This window comes from Taudactylus pleione, unplaced genomic scaffold, assembly GCF_031769625.1.
Source record: "Taudactylus pleione unplaced genomic scaffold, aTauple2 ptg000465l, whole genome shotgun sequence".
NCBI classification, from domain to species: Eukaryota; Metazoa; Chordata; class Amphibia; order Anura; family Myobatrachidae; genus Taudactylus; species Taudactylus pleione.
Genome location: NW_028284867.1, coordinates 577,207 through 595,255, shown reverse-complemented (window position 1 = coordinate 595,255; position 18,049 = coordinate 577,207). Strand labels below are relative to the sequence as shown.

The following is an 18,049-nucleotide window of genomic DNA, read 5'->3' as shown; positions in this document are numbered from 1 at the left end:
GCCCGGCGGTTGGAATCCTGACAGCGACGTCCCGGCAGAGGAGGAAATCCCGATTGTCCAAGATACCGTATATACTCGAGTATAAGCCGAGTTTTTCAGCACATTTTTTGTGCTGAAAAAGCACCCCCTCGGCTTATACTCGAGTCATGCCCGCATGGTACGCTGCTGAGTAGCGTACCATGCGGGCCGCGGTGCAGACTGTGTCACTGTGACACAGCCTGCACCGCGTGTGTAGCGCTGACCGGACGGAGTTCGGTCAGCACTACACACTGCTAAACACACAGCCGCCGGAGCCGGCAGCAATGTGTTTGGTTTAATCAGCAGCCGCTGAGAGTCTGTCAGACTCTCAGCGGCTACTGCTGCTCCCACTGCGGGAGCCATCTTCCGGCTCCCGCAGTGGGTAATGGGAGAGACGTCGTCATGACGACGTCTCTCCCATTATGCAAAGCGGCGGAGGAGCCTGTAGCAGCGTCGGGACCAGGAGCGGGGTTACAGGTAAGTGGTTTTTTTTTTACATTTCTTTCTACTGGGGGGGCTACTACCGGGGGGTACTACCAGGGGGGGGATATCGCTACTGGGGGCACTACCAGAGGGGGGGGATTAATAATGGGGGAACTACCAGGGGGGGTATGTTACTACTGGGGGCACTACCAGGGAGGGGGGGGAATACTGGGGGCACTACCAGGGAGGATGTTGCTACTGGGGGCACTACCAGGGGGGGTTAATACTGGGGGCACTACCAGGGGGGGATATTGCTACTGGGGGCACTACCAGGGGGGGGGGATTAATACTGGGGGCACTACCAGGGGGGGATGTTGCTACTGGGGGCACTACCAGGGGGGGATGTTGCTACTGGGGGCACTACCAGGGGGGAGATTAATATTGGGGGCACTACCAGGGGGGATGTTGCTACTGGGGGCACTACCAGGGGGGGGGATTAATACTGGGGGCACTACCAGGGGGGGGGATTAATACTGGGGACAGTACCAGAGGGGGGATTACTACCAGTAGCTGCTGCATTTCCCACCCTAGGCTTATACTCGAGTCAATAAGTTTTCCCAGTTTTCTGTGGTAAAATTAGGTACCTCGGCTTATATTTGGGTCGACTTATACTCGAGTATGTACGGTAAGTATTCTCTAACCTAATTCTACCCCCTAACCCTCACCCCCCCCTCCCCCCTCTAAGTGCCTAAACCTAACCCCCCCTTCGATCGCGATGCCGGGAGTCGGTAAAATGACAGGCGTCTACATTTAGACGCCTGTCATTTAACCCTCGCCGGGATTAAGCAGTCGGGAAGCCGGCTGTCAGGATTAGGTCCGCCTGCATAACCCTATACACACACATACTAACAATGAGTATCACTCACAGGCCACAGCAGAGGGAATAAAATAAAACATTCTTAGGAGATGCTCAATATATAAACACAACAGGAGACTTACAGGAGATGCAAGTTTAAGTTCTAGTTGTGGCTATCAGACATTTCATTCTTTGGAGGCAATCTCTGTGATGTCCAGCTGCACACAGTGAACTAAACCGCTTTGCATTAATTTCCCAGCACTCCTTTAAGGAGTATGAGGAAAAATAATCAACTATACATCACCCGAGCGCCTTCACGACCATTGTGGAGAAGTAAAATGTACCACTCAGAGTCCTGTGCACCAAATTATCAATGTAGATGCAACGGACCAGAGCAGCGGTCTCCAACCTGTAGCTCGCGGTCCTAATTTTGGTAGCTCACCTAGCTGCAGTACTGCCGAGACAACTAGGAGGAAGTGACCTCTGACGTGTGCTCCCCCGTGGCGTTGACAACACAGAGGGGGAGCCACAGGGAAAGACATCAGGTGATTTCCGCAATCTACGTGAATCACCCGACGTGCTTCCCCGTGGTTCCACCCACAGCGTCTACGCTACGACGGAACAAGTGAGTAATGCCCAGCCCTGCCTATATCTTTTGCTCCTCTACTGCTTGTACCGCCTTGGAGACAGTAATTAATAGTGAAATGTGCCTGTGCTTAAATTTTTTTTACAAGCTACAACGATATCACTGTAATAATTAACTGCAGTAATTTTCTATTAAACATTTGTTCACTTTTCATTAAAAGATCTTCAATTTTCAGTTATTAGCCAGATTTTTTTTTTTCTACAATTTTTTTATGCACTATACCCACCATAGCACATAACCTCCATACTCCCTATACCCCCACCTCGCTTGTTTCCTAGCCCCCTGTACCCATCACAGAACCTCCCCCCCTATACCCACGAACAGAACCTGCCCTCCCTACCCCCTATATACCCCCTATACCCATCACAGAACCTCCCCCCTATACCCACCACAGAACCTCCCCCTATACCCACCACAGAACCTCCCCCTACACCCACCACAGAACCTCCCCTCCCTACCCACCACAGAACCTCCTCTCCCTACCCCCTATACCCACCACAGAACCTCCCCTCCCTACCCCCTATACCCACCACAGAACCTCCCCTCCCTACCCACCACAGAATCTCCCCTCCCTACCCACCACAGAACCTCCCCTCCCTACCCCCTATACCCACCACAGAACCTCCCCTCCCTACCCCCTATACCCACCACAGAACCTCCCCTCCCTACCCCCTATACCCACCACAGAACCTCCCCTCCCTACTCAACCACAGAATCTCCCCTCCCTACCCACCACAGAATCTCCCCTCCCTACCCCCTATACCCACCACAGAACCTCCTCTCCCTACCCCCTATACCCACCACAGAATCTCCCCTCCCTACCCCCTATACCCACCACAGAATCTCCCCTCCCTACCCCCTATACCCACCACAGAATCTCCCCTCCCTACCCCCTATACCCACCACAGAATCTCCCCTCCCTACCCCCTATACCCACCACAGAACCTCACCTCTCTACTCACATCCCAGACACAGCCGCTCACACCAGCCGTGCCCATCTTTCCCCCCTATAGTCACCGTAATCCCCCTCCACACACAGATCCTCCCAATGATCACTACCCATCAATAGCTCTTATACCCACACAACGCCAACTCCTACATACCCATCATGGAATTCTACTTACGATCACCTCACAGCAGCCACCATACCCTATGACCCCTCACCCCGCCGGCCCCTCCCCGATCCGCAGCCACCTTACCTGCAGGTTACTTGCCGGGTCCAGCCACCCACGGGGGGATTGTCAGGGAAGACGGGCAGCGGACTCTTTCCTGCCGCGGCTGATGTGAGGGCTACAGGCGCCGCCGCTGCCTCCGCCATTCCTGTTTATCCCCCCTTCACAGCGACGGAACTTCCGGGATCACATGCTTCCGGCAGGGGGCGGGGCGCCACCGCTCCAAAACTTCCGGTCGTGGGAAAAGACAACAACTACGAGCCCAAACAATGGGGCGGGGTTAGTGCTCCGCCCATTCATCTGTGTTCGCCAATGAGAGCAAGGGACAGGTAACCCCGCCTACAGCACACTCTTCTGTTGTACCTGCTGCTGTGTACTCCATACAGTCAGTGTATCTCCATTATATACAGTAGTGAGTGTATATATCCCATTATATACAGTACTGAGTGCATATATCCACTATATACTGCTGTGTGCTCCATATATCTCCATTATATACAGTACTGAGTGCATATATCCACTATATACTGCTGTGTGCTCCATATATCTCCATTATATACAGTAGTGAGTGTATATATCCCATTATATACAGTACTGAGTGCATATATCCACTATATACTGCTGTGTGCTCCATATATCTCCATTATATACAGTACTGAGTGTATATATCCCATTATATACAGCTGTGTACTCCTTATATCTCCATTATATACAGTAGTGAGTGTATATATCCACTATATACAGCTGTGTGCTCCATATATCTCCATTATATACAGTAGTGAGTGTATATATCTCCATTATATACAGTAGTGAGTGTATATATCCACTATATACAGCTGTGTGCTCCATATATCTCCATTATATACAGTAGTGAGTGTATATATCTCCATTATATACAGTAGTGAGTGTATATATCCACTATATACAGCTGTGTGCTCCATATATCTCCATTATATACAGTAGTGAGTGTATATATCCCATTATATACAGTACTCAGTGTATATATATATATAATATATCCCTTATATACAGTACTGATTGTATATATCCACTATATCCTACTGTCTACTCCATATCTCCATTATATACAGTACTGAGTGTATATATCCACTATATACTGCTGTGTACTCCTTATATCTCCATTATATACAGTAGTGAGTGTATATATCCACTATATACTGCTGTGTGCTCCATATATCTCCATTATATACAGTAGTGAGTGTATATATCCCATTATATACAGTACTCAGTGTATATATATATAATATATCCCTTATATACAGTACTGATTGTATATATCCACTATATCCTACTGTCTACTCCATATCTCCATTATATACAGTACTGAGTGCATATATCCACTATATACTGCCGTGTGCTCCATATATCGCCATTATATACAGTAGTGAGTGTATATATCCCATTATATACAGTACTGAGTGTATATATATATATATATATATATAATATCCTTATATACAGTATTGATTGTATATATCCACTATATCCTACTGTCTACTCCATATCTCCATTATATACTGCTGTGTACTCCTTATATCTCCATTATATACAGTAGTGAGTGTATATATCCACTATATACTGCCGTGTGCTCCATATATCTCCATATCTCCATTATATACAGTAGTGAGTGTATATATCCCATTATATACAGTAGTGAGTGTATATATCCCATTATATACAGTAGTGAGTGTATATATCCCATTATATACAGTACTCAGTGTATATATCCACTATATACAGCTGTGTGCTCCATATATCTCCATTATATACAGTACTGAGTGTATATATATATATATATATATATATATAATATCCTTATATACAGTACTGATTGTATATATCCACTATATACTGCTGTGTGCTCCATATATCTCCATTATATACATTATATACAGTAGTGAGTGTATATATCCCATTATATACAATAGTGAGTGTATATATCCCATTATATACAATAGTGAGTGTATATATCGCCATTATATACAGTAGCGAGTGCATGTATCCCATTATATACAATAGTGAGTGTATATATCCCATTATATACAATAGTGAGTGTATATATCCCATTATATACAATAGTGAGTGTATATATCCCATTATATACAATAGTGAGTGTATATATCCCATTATATACTGCTGTGTACTCCTTATATTGCTTCCTATTTCAAGGACAAGATTGATAATATCCAAAATGAAATGGTGGGCTCTTCCTCATCAGTGGCAAACGCAGGATTTTGAAAGGGGGGTTTCCAATACTTGGTTACAAAACCAATGGCAAAAAATCTAACCACATACAGGCAGCGCTCCTCGGGTACTCAATAATCAATACTCAATAATCCATGCTTGTTAATCCATTACTGTGCAACGTTTCAGATGAATCTATTACATATTTCGTCAATGCTTTGACGAAATATGTAATAATTGCATCTGAAACGTTGCACAGTAATGGATTAACAAGCTTGGATTATTGAGTACCTGAGGAGCGCTGCCTGTATCTGATTGTATGTTCAAGACTGAACGGTCTGCTTAGTTCTTAGGATCTGCACCCCGCGAGTTGAACTTTTTTATTTGGAGTCTACATGACTATATTATATGGAGCTTTTCATCTCCTTGAAGAAATAAAAAGGTGGCACCGCAAACATACACAGTGACAGATACCCAGATTCTCTCTGTAAAAGCGCTGCGGAATGTGTGTGCGCTATATAAATAACTGGTAATAAATAAATATATAAATACCCGCACACAGATGCACACACACTAATGGTGCATACACACGGTCAGATTTTTCCTTCAGATCTGAACGATAACGATTTAAAAATCGTTGTCGTTCATACCTGAAGAAAAATCTGACATATCTGACATGCCTGAACGATGGACGATGAACGATGCACGTTCCCGTTTGTCAGATAACGATATCTGACATCTGATGTGTTTGCAGTCAGACTTGGATGATTCCATTCATTTTAATGCAGTCAAAAATCGTTCAAATCGTTCAAAACTTTGGTAAAATCGTTCAATCGTTCATCTGACAAATCTGACCATGTGTATGCTCCATAACACACACACTGCACTGACAAAGCCTATACACACACACTGACAAAGCCTAGACACACACACACTGACAGACACTGCATAGACAAAGCCTACACACACACACACTGACAGACAGACACTGTACTGACAAAGCCTATACACACACACACTGAGAAAGCCTATACACAGACACACACTGACAGACAGATACTGCACTGACAAAGCCTACACACACACACACACACACACACACACACACACTGACACACTGAGAAAGCCTGCACACACACTACAAAGAAACAAGCAACAGTGATCTGCAAACAAGAATAATGATTTAGCCTTAAATTGAATTGACAAAGCCTATACACACACACTGAGACTGACACACACACACACAGACTGATACGCACTGACAAAGCCTACTCACACACACAGAGACTGACACACACACACACACACTGCCAAAGCCTATACACACACACACAGAGCCTGACACACACACTGACAAAGCCTATACACACACACACTGACAAAGCCTATACTCACACACAGAGACTGATACACACACTGACAAAGCCTACTCACACACACACTGACAAAGCCTATACACACACACAGAGACTGACACACACACTGACAAAGCCTGTACACACACACAGAGACTGACACACACACACAAACACACACACTGACAAAGCCTATACAAAGCCTATACACACACGCAGAGACTGACACACACTGACAAAGCCTATACACACACACAGAGACTGACACACACACTGACAAAGTCTACTCACACACACACACTGACAAAGCCTATATCATACACGCCGACATTCAGTTCCCCGATGACGCAATTCAGCGTGAATCGCGTCATCGGGCCCCCCGATGCAGGGGTTTCTTTTTAGTAGTTGGGGGGGGGGTCATGCGGCAGCCGGGAGGCTTGCCTGCCTTTCCGGGGGGTTGGGAGCGGCACCCGATATTCGGGAGGCTCCCGACCAAATCAGGAGGGTAGGCAAGCCTGGCCTATACACACACAGACTGGCACACTGACAAAGATCACCCTACCCCCACCACCACTGGTTCCCACCACATGTAAATTTTTACACCCACCTGTGGTGCAGCTTTGGGAGAGAGCGCCGGTCACTGTCACGCAGCAGGCTCCGATGTCTCAGCCTCCCACAATGCCGGTGCGCGGTGCCCTATGGGAACTGCCCGGGAGGAGCTGTGCGCAAGCGCTGCAGCTCCCCCTACAGGCAGCTCAGCCAGGGACAGTTGCCGGCTCACGTCTTTACATAAAAAAAAATATATTGTTAAGCTGGGCTGCGATGGAGTGGCGGGCAGGGAGGGTTTCTAGGTACTAGGAACCCCCCCCCCCACCGTGCGTGTGCGGGTGCTCATCTAGTGACCTGCTCAATTCCCTACCTGAACTCTCTGGCACATTCTCTTAATTTGACCCCAAAAACGAAAATGAAGTATCTACACTCTTCTCATCCTCCTACTCTATTACCTCTCCTCTTGATCCTATACCCTCACAAATCAGTAAAGCTCTGTCTCCAGTGCTCATCCCAACCCTAACTAAAATCTGCAATCTCTCTCTCTCTACTAGCATCTTTCCATCACTGTTCAAGCATGCAGTGATTACTCCCATTCTGATAGAAAAATACTATTAATGCAATTTTTTTTAATCGCTGCAAGAAGAGACTATATATATATATATAATATATATATAAAACATTTGCTATTTTCACATATTAATAAATATCAACATTTCTTTTATGCATCAGAATAATAATATATTACATATCAGATATAAAACAAAATAAATGATAAATAGAACAAAGGGCCTGATTCAGAGCTGAACGCTCTGACCAGAGCGCTCGCTCTGAATCAGGGCCCTCGTCCATGAAAATGGAGCGGCCTCCTGGCCGCTCGTATAGCTGTGGGTGACCACCCACAGCATATGCGAGCGGCCAAAAAGATGGTTGCGATGGTCTTGACCATCGCGACCATCGGACTTGCACGGAGACCCTGCGGTAGGGTCTCCCTGCCACAAGCCCTGGAGGGATTTTGGCTCTATCAGAGCCAAAATCACTCCCACTGACATCACTAGTGATGTCAGTGGGGCCGGCTTCAGACGGTATGCGTTCCCATGGGAACGCCTCTGTCTGGCAGGCAAGCCCCCGGCACTCCCACCAAAGGGGGCGTGCTGTCAATCAACATCGACAGCACGCCCCCTTTGGTGCGAGACCCGGAGCGATGGAAAGCCCGTCGCTCCCCGTCTCGCGCATGCGCACGACGGAGCTCCCTCCGTCGTGCGCATGCGCAGTGGGGAACATCGAACCGCTTGCGAGCGTACTGACGCTCATGAGCGGGTCTGAATGACCCCCAAAGACCCATTAAGGGTATCAATATATAAATAATACAATATAGTAACAGAAAAATATTTCCATCAAAAGGCAAAAGCGAAAGATGGCACATAATATCCAGAGCAGTCTAAACATGGCAAGCAGACACCCCTAAATATTGACCAATACAATAAAACAGGGGAAAGGAGACCCAAAAAGAAACCGATCCCACCGCAGCCTGTAACAGACAAAGAATTGGGAGATTCATCCAGTAAAATCCGGTTTCAAACCAAGTAGTATTACGGAAGCACAAATATATTTGGCGTCTTAAGGCCAACGTAAAGGAGTCTATAAAATCCTCCCACAGCTGGTAAAAAGAAACCGTCGTCAGGCGCATATCCACTACACAATAAATTGGACGATTTGAACTCTAATTATAACAATATAGTTATCGTTCATCGCCCGCAATATCGTGCAGTGGATATGCCGTTGCAGAGTGATCTCTCACATATTAATAAATAAGGGCTTGGGACAGATGTAAACCCCCAAGAATGATTCCTTATGGGTAAGCAGGGAATCCGTCTGGGAATGTGAAGGTCGGGCCCCTTACCCATCAGTCTTCTGTTTTTCTTTCAGCTCGCTGGCATTATGAAAGGAGTTTCAGAACAATGAACTCCACGCTTCACTGGGACTGTATCAGAAGAGCAGCCAGTCTACAAAATCTGTCCTGAAAAAAAGGATTTTCATCGAAAGTGCAAAACTACCTATAGAGGTGGCTTGTACTACACAAGTTATGTTAATATACTGTATGTATAGAGAGTGTAAAGCCGGGTACTGACTAGACGATGTCTAGTGTGTACTGACCTCGCTTGCGAATGGGACCCAGCGTACACACTTGCCGATGCCGGCGGCGACGGAACAACAATGCTTGCCATGCTGCATTCGGCACCATGGCGCCCGCTGACGCTATTGCCCGTCGGACCTACATGATCCAGCCAGCAACGCAAGTTGCAACCTAGTGCTGCCCGACTCCAGTCGTAATCAGTCGCTGCTCTGGGCCCAAGTTCTGGAGCATAAAAAAAAATAAAAATCAATTGTCTTTTTTTTTAACTTTAACTTTATTTGTCTGTCTGTGTGTGTGTGTGCGTGTATCCAGCCAGCAATGCAAGTTGCAACCGAGTGCTGCCTCACTCCAGTCATGATCAATCACTGCTCTGGGCCCAAGTTCTTGAGCATAAAAAAACTAAAAATCAATTGTCTTTTTTTTTATCTTTTACTGTCTGTGTGTGTGCGTGCGTGTTAGGCTTAGCCGCACAAGATTCAGTCAGCAACGCAATTTGCAACCTAGTGCTGCCCGACTCCAGTCAGTCCAGTGATCAATCGGTGCTCTGGGCTCAAGTTTTGGAGCTGGAAAAAAATAAAAATCAATTGTCTTTTTTTGTCTAATATTTTTGTGTGTGTGCACGACTGCACGTGTGTGAATTTTGTAACCGCACCTTGGCTACACTATTGGTGCTTGTGACACTGCTTCAAGACCGCAGTAAATATGGAGGGCTGTCACATGACAGGAGAGCAAGGCCAAGAACCACATGTTGTAGCTGCCACCAGCGGTGCAAGGCCATCAACTTCCTCGTCCTCTATGAAGGCCCATGCCCCAGGGCTTAAGTCACGCCATCAATATGGTAAAGCTACTTTTACTGAAGTTAAGAAAAAAAAATTGAGAGGAAATTTGCCTTTAGATAAACAAAAAATTGGCAATATGCCATTCACTACACGAAGTGGCAAGGAAAGGATAAGGCCTTGGCCTTTCTTTATGAAGAAGACTGCAGGTTCTGATTCTGATAGCCCTTCGGAAAAAACAACTGTGTGCCCTGAGGAATCGAAATCACAAATCCCAGAGGAGAGTGCAAGTGTGTCCGCGGTTGCCATGTGTGAGCCAAACCTAAATACTAGTGTACTGGAGGATCCTCCAAGTTCCAACATTTGTGTGCCCTCTGTAAATGTGGGGAAGGGCAGTCAACATCTTGCAGATGTAGTCAGTGAGGATGCTTCTGTGGAATTGCACATGGAGGAGGAGGAGGATATTTTGGTAGTTGAAGGCGCTAAGGATGATCAGGATGTTGATGATGAAGATGTTGGTGATGAGGATGTTGATACCGAAGATGTCCTTTGTGTAAGTAAGGCAACAGCTGTTGCCCATGGATTGAAAAAGCCAAAGCCCATTGTTGTTATGCCGGGGCAAAGGACAAAAAATTCCAATTCTCACCTGTGGAATTATTTCCACCCCAATCCGGACAACAGTTGTCAAGCCATATGTAATCCTTGCAAAGCAAAAGTGAGTAGAAGGAGGGACCTAAACCACCTAGGAACCTCCTCCTTGTTATGTAACTTGGAGCGCATTCATCAAATATCAAAGTGTATGTCGCCAAGTTCCAAAACTCAAAACGTAACAAGTCCAGTGTCACCTACATGCTCCCTCTCTGTGGGATCCAAGCGCCTTCGATCTCCAACACCCGCATCATCATCATTATCCTAATTCGTGATTGGAAGTAATTTAAAAAACAATTGACTATTAAACAGTCCTTTCACAGAGGAAGTATAACAGCTGTCACCCAGTTTCACAGCGGATCACTGACGCCATGACGGCTGTGCTAGTAGTAGATGGTGAAATAATAAAAAATGAGAATGATAGTGTGGAGGAAGTGCAAAAGGAGGATGAGGGGGAAATTTGTGTCCTATCTGACTCTAATGTGGATGTTGATGATAAGGATGTGGTTTGCGTAAATCAGCCACCAGTGGCAGCAGTTCTTGCTAATGATAAAAAGAAAGCCAGAAAAGCAACGTCTTGGGTGTGGAATTATTTTAATCTAAATTCTGACAACAGTTGTGAAGGCATCTGTTCCATTTGTAAAGCCAAAGTTAGCAGAGGAAGGGACGTCAACCATCTAGGCACCTCCTCCCTGTTACTTCATTTGCAACGAGTTAATGCAATTTGTTTAACAAAATTATAATTTGTAAATTAATAACAAGCAGTCCAGTATCAGCTACCAGGAGTTTGGACCAGCACATGCAATCTCCACCACCAACACCCTCATCATCAACCTCCTCATTAATAATTGAAGTTAGTCCTTCAAACAAATGTTTTGTAGAGGCCCAAACAAACCAAGGAGTTCAGCCACGAAAGTGTCAGTCCTACTGGTTAAAGTGCTTGGTTTGTTAAACTGTGCATATCCTTTTTAATATCCCACATAAGAGTGGGTGAGAAGGACAATTCCATCTTGCACCTCTTTCCTTTACATTTGGCACAATTTGGGGCATTGCCGACTGACATTATTATAGTTTATTAAACTGCCATCCTGTCTGCCACTGCTGTGTGGTAACGTTTCATAGATGTCCTATATTTTTTTAAACTGCCGTGTGTTTGTGCTGCTGCTCTGTTGCTTACTTTAACCAGCCAGCTCGCTGCAGCCTTTGGCCTGTATTGGTGAAAAATAGTGAAATCAATATTGTGAGGTGGTTAATAACGGGATGTAGTTTGGAAGCCGACGGTCTAAATCCCGACCGCCGGCTTCCAGACGTTCTAATCCCAGCGTGGTACTAATGACAGGCGTCTAAATCTAAATGACTGTCATTAACCAGATGCCGGAAGACCAATGCTCGGCATCCCGATCGAATTGATGCCGGGCACGGACAGCCGCGGGGGGGGAGGGTTAGGCTTAGGGCTCCCGGGGAGGATTTAGGGTTAGGCACCCCCCCGGAGGTTAGGGTTAGGCTAGGGGAAGGAGGGGGTTAGGGTTAGACACCCCCGGGGGGAGGTTTGGGTTAGGCACCCCCCCAGGAGACTTAGGGTTAGGCTGTTTGGATGGGGGGGATTAGGGTTAGGCACTTGGGGGGGAGGTTAGGGTTAGGCACCCCTAAGGGAGGGTTAGGGGGGGGAGAATTAGGTTAGCGATACTTACCTTAGGGACGATCAGGATTTTCACCCTTGCCGGGCTGTCGCTGTCGGGATTTGAACCGGCAGACAAATTATGTGGTTTTAGCTGTTTATATAATTTTTTGGAAAAAATAAAGATCCAAAACCTAAAAACAAAACACCAAGGAGAAAAATCCAAAACCAGATTCAGATCCAAAACCAGGGGAGATCCAGATCCAAAACCAAAACACGGGGGTCGGCGCGCATCTCTAGTCAGAACTGAAGTCAACCCCACGTTAAAAATCCATTTTACTGGAATTGGATGGATTTGTTTGTATATACTATGTTACTCTATTTGCCAATGTTCTCTGTACAATTTGTTTTGAAGGTGTTTTAATAAATATTTCTTTAAAAAAAATGTGAAAAATCTATCTTATTTACCTCTGAGCCAACTCCCAATCTGACACACACACATGAGGTACTAATCATCATTAAACTCAATTAAAACTAGGGGTGTGCACCGGACACTTTTTGTGTTTGGTTTTGGATCTGGATCTTTCTTCGTGTTTTGGATCTGGATTGGATTTGCCAAAACCACCCTTCCGGGTTTTGGTTTTGGATCTGTATTTTTTTCGAAAAAAGCATAAAAACAGCTAAAATCACAGAATTTGTGTTTTTTTTTTGTTCCTACGGTATTATTAACCTCAATAACATTCATTTCCAGTCTGTTCTGAACATCTCACACCTCAAAATAGTGTTTTATGTCCAAAAGGTTGCACCGAGGTAGCTGGATGACTATGCTAAGCGACACAAGTGGGCGGCACAAACACGTGGCCCATCTAGGAGTGGCACTGCAGTGGCAGACAGGATGGCAGTTTGAAAAACTAGGCCCCAAACAGTACATAATGCAAAGAAAAAAAAGAGGTGCAAGATGGAATTTTCCTTGTCAACATAACCCACCCTTATGTTGTATAAACAGAACATGCACACTTTAACAAACCAATCATTTCAGCGCCAGGGTCTACCACACGACTGAAATGATTGGTTCGTTTGGGCCCCCACAAAACAAGCTGGCAATTAATCTGCCCCTGCACAAACTTGCTCTACGGAGGCAAAATGTCGTCCTCATCCACCGATTCCTCACCTTCTTCAGTGTTGTGTACATCCTCATCCTCACAGAGTATTAATTCGTCCCCACTGGAATCCACCACCACAGGTCCCTCTGTACTTTCTGGAGGCTGGTCTTCCTGGAAGAATTGATCATTAATTTTGATGAACATCATCTTCTCCACATTTTGTGGAAGCAACCTCCTACGCCTTTCACTGACAAGGTTCCCTGCTGCACTAAAAACTCTTTCGGAGTACACTCTGGAGGGAGGGCAACTTAGGTACAATAGAGCCAGTTTGTACAGGGGCCTCCAAATTGCCTCTTTTCCCTGCAAGTACAGGCACGGACTGTCTGACATGCCTACTTGGATGCTGTCACCGATGTAATCCTCCACCATTCTTTCAATGGTGACAGCATCATATGCAGTGAAAGACATGTCAGAAATTGTTGGCAGGTCCTTCAGTCCGGACCAGATATCCAAACTTGGTCCTGCCTGCCCTGCATCACCGACAGTGGATTGGTTAGGATATCTAAGTTGTTTCCTGGCAGTCCCAGTTGCGGGAGAAAATGAAGGAGCTGTTGCTGTGTCACGTTCCGCTTCAGCTGACAGTGTTTTCACCAGCAAGTCTTTGCACCTCTGCAGGCTTGTGTTCACCAGAAAGAGAGACACCACGTAGGCTTTAAACCTTGGATCGAGCGTGGTGGCCAAAATTTAGTTTTCTGTTTTCAACAGATTGACAACCATCGAATCCTGGCAAAACGAATGAAGGGCTTCATCCACAAGTCTCACTTACAGAGCGAAATTGCTCCATCTTAGCTCCTCCTTCACTTTCTCCAGCTGCTTCTGCAAAAACCTGATGAGGGGAATGACCTGACTCAAGTTGGCAGTGTCTGAACTGACTTCACCTGTGGCAAGTTCGAAGGGCTGGAGAACCTTGCACAACACGGAAATCATTCTCCACTGCTCTTGAGTCAAGTGCATAACCCCTCCTTTGCCTATGTCATAGGTGGATGTATAGGCTTGAATGGCCTTTTGCTGCTCCTCCATCCTCTGAAGCATATAGAGGGTTGAGTTCCACCGCGTTACAACTTCTTGCTTCAGGTGATGGCAGGGCAGGTTCAAGAGTGTTTGCTGAAGCTCCAGTCTTCAGCACGCAGTCGCTAAATGGTGAAAGTGGCCCGAAATTTTAACAGGACACTGAAAGCATCTCCTGCACGCTCCTGTCATTTTTCAAAAAATTCTGCACCACCAAATTTATTGTGTGAGCAAAACATGGGACGTGCTGGAATTTGCCCAGATGTAATGCCCGCACAATATTGGTGGCGTCAGATATCACAAAATCCCCAGGAGATTCTAAGAGGGGTAAGCCATTCGGTGATGATTTCCCTCAGTTTCCATAAGAGGTTGTTGGCAGTGTGCCTCTAACTGAAACCGGTGATACACAGCGTAGCCTGCCTTGGAACGAGCTCGCGTTTCTGAGATGCTGCTACTGGTGACACTGCTGTTGTTGTTGCATAAGGTGATACATCTACCCAGTGGGCTGTCACAGTCATATGGTCCTTAGTCTGCCCTGTTTCACTTGTCCACACGTCCATGGTTAAATGGACATTGGGTACAACCGCATTTTTTAGGACACTGAGGACACTTTTTCTGACGTCTCTGTACATTCTTGGTATCGCCTGCCTAGTGAAGTGGAATCTAGATGGGATTTGGTACCAGGGACACACTACCTCCATCAATTCTCTAAATCCCACTGCACTAATGGCGGATACCGGATGCACATCTAACACCAACATAGCTGTCAAGGCCTCAGTTATCTGCTTTGCAACAGGATGACTGCTGTCATATTTCATCCTCCTCGCAAAGGACTGTTGGACAGTCAATTGCTTAGTAAAAGAAGTAGTGGTGTTCCAACTTCCTCTCTGGGATGATGAACGACTCCCAGCAGCAACAGCAGCAGTAGGCGTAGCAATGCAGGATCCTCCGGAGGAATCCCGGATAGGAGAGGAGTCAGTCATGCCAGTGACATGGTATGCAGGGCTACTTCCGATCCTTATTGAGGAGGAAATTGATGAGGAGGGAGTTGCTGGAATGGTTTGCAGGTGCTTGGATACAACAGGACAAAGGGATTTAGGTGTCCCTGGACTGCTTACGGTCTTAGCCTCAGTTTCTGAACTTGACAGTGACTTTTTATGAATGCGCTGCAGGTGACATATAAGGGAGGATGTTCCTAGGTGGTAAACATCCTTACCCCTACTTATTACACATTTACATAAGCTACATGGCAAGACAGTTGTTATCCGGATTTGGATAGAAATAATTCCAGACCGAAGAGGTGGATTTTTTGGTCTTCTGCCCAGGCATGATGATGGGCTTTTTCATCTCATGGACAACAACTGTCTCCCCCGGTGCCTGATTTAAACAAACCACATCACCATCAGAATCCTCCTCATCAACCACCTCCTCAGCGCCAGCTACACCAGTATCCTCATCCTGTTGTACTTCAACAGTGACATCTTCAATTTGAATATCAGCAACTGGACTGTGGGTGCTCCTTTCAGCACTTGCAAAGGGCGTGCAAATGGTGGAAGGAGCCACCTCTTAACGGCCAGTGTTAGGAAGGTCAGGCATCGCAACCACCGACAGACTTGGACTCTCCTTGGGGATTTGTGATAGCTTCTTAGAACGCACAGTTCTTTGCTGTGCTTTTGCCAGCTTAACTCGTTTGATTTTTCTAGCGGAAGGAGGGCTTCCATCGTCATGTGAAGCTGAACCACTAGTCATGAACATAGGCCAGGGCCTTAGCCATTTCTTGCCACTCCGTGTCGTAAATGGCATATTGGCAAGTTTACATTTCTCCTTAGATTTAAATTTATTTTTTTGGATCATTTTACTGACTTTGGCTTTTTGGATTTTACATGCCCTCTACTATGACATTGGGCATCGGCCTTGGCAGACAACGTTGATGGCATTTCATTGTCTATGTCATGACTAGTGGCAGCAGCTTCAGCACTAGGAGGAAGTGGTTCTTGATCTTTCCCTATTTTATCCTCCAAATTTTTGTCCTCCATTATTTTTATGGAGTGAATAACCCCTGTAAAAATTATTTGGATGAATTAAAATCACCCCTTTTTATTTGGAGACTGGAGTGAATACACAGCACAGGGCACCGTAGCCCTACACCACACAGGGCAGCCCCTGTAAAAACTATTTGGAATGAATATACAGCACAGGACAGCACCACTGGACTGGACTGATACAGCAGAGCAGGTCGCCACGCCATGCCACCTTCCCACAGACACTACACTACATGCCCTCTCACTGCCCTCTCCAGGACTGGAGTGAAGATAGCGGGGCGGGAGGCGCGAATTGTGCAAAGTCCGGGTCTCGCGAGAATCGGACACCAGGAACCAAGTCTGGTGGGAAAACCCGAGCTGGACTCGGTTCCCAGATCGGGGGGGGCTCGGATTTTGAAAATCTGAACCCGCTCATCCCTAGTATATACATATATCAGTGACAGCCACCTACCAGAGAGAGCATATCATGTCACATAACATGTCACATGCAACAGGGTATTTAGGGCCTGATTCAGAGTTCTACACTAAGCCAATGTTTTCCCAGTTGAGCGATTATCAGTAAACCGCGCACGCTTCTGATTCACACTGCGCATGCCTCAAGGACCATTACCGTAGTGTGACTGACAGTCAGTAGCACTCCCCTCAATCAACAGTGATTGACAGACAGCAGCACCCCCCTTCTGGCGCGGCTGCAGAGCAGCCATTAACCTCCATGGAAGCAGGAGCTGCTGCTCCTGGAAGCAAGCTGCGACTACTGCGGTGTCCAGCCGACGGCACCCCACCTCCTCCTTCCGGCTGTTGCTGTGTCCCGATCACTGTGGCCAGTACGGAAGGGATACCTGACATACTATAACAGTGTGGGGGCAGTGCCTTGGCAGGATGACTTTAATAAGTTAAAAAATAATGCCAACGTTACTGTTGAACGTTCTGCATGGTGTGCGTCTTGTGTTTCCACTTACCAAATCAATGCTGCAACTTTCTCCCTCATCTTTGTGCGGTTTCCCCAGGGTGCCATGTTTCCTCCCACAGGTTGGGTAACGCAATCCCAGCACATGCAATGCCAACATTCAGAATCCCAGCGCTGTAATCCTGACAGTGGAAATCCTGACCCAAGCAGGTAAGTATCCTAACCCTAACCCACCTTTCCTGTAGCTTAACCCTAACTTTCCCGAAGTCAAACCCCAACCCTACCCCCACCGCAGCCTAGCCCCAACCCTTTCCCCCGCAGCCTAACACCAACTCTACCCCCCACAGCCTAACCCTAACTCTACCCCCCTCCCCCCGCAGCCTATGCCTTACCCTCCCCTTAGTACATAACCCTAATCACTAAACCTAACCCTGACTCCTGTGGTGATTCCGGTGCGTGATTCTGAGCAGCGGCAATGTGTGCACCAGGATGTTGACTACATTCCCCTCTCACAGTCCAAAAATTC

At 46.4% G+C, this 18,049-nt stretch overlaps 1 protein-coding gene across 2 annotated transcripts in view; it reads right to left on the bottom strand.

Annotated features, from left to right (window-relative positions):
• Window positions 1–3,339, bottom strand: part of MKRN1 (makorin ring finger protein 1) — a 33,161-nt gene extending 29,822 nt beyond the window's left edge. For both annotated transcript variants that reach the window (XM_088448781.1, XM_088448782.1), the window contains exon 1: window positions 3,143–3,339. In XM_088448781.1, coding sequence (XP_088304907.1) covers window positions 3,143–3,261 — 119 coding nt within the window. In that variant the 5' untranslated portion in view covers window positions 3,262–3,339. The remainder of the gene's footprint in view (window positions 1–3,142) is intronic.
• Between the last annotated feature and the right edge of the window lie 14,710 nt (window positions 3,340–18,049).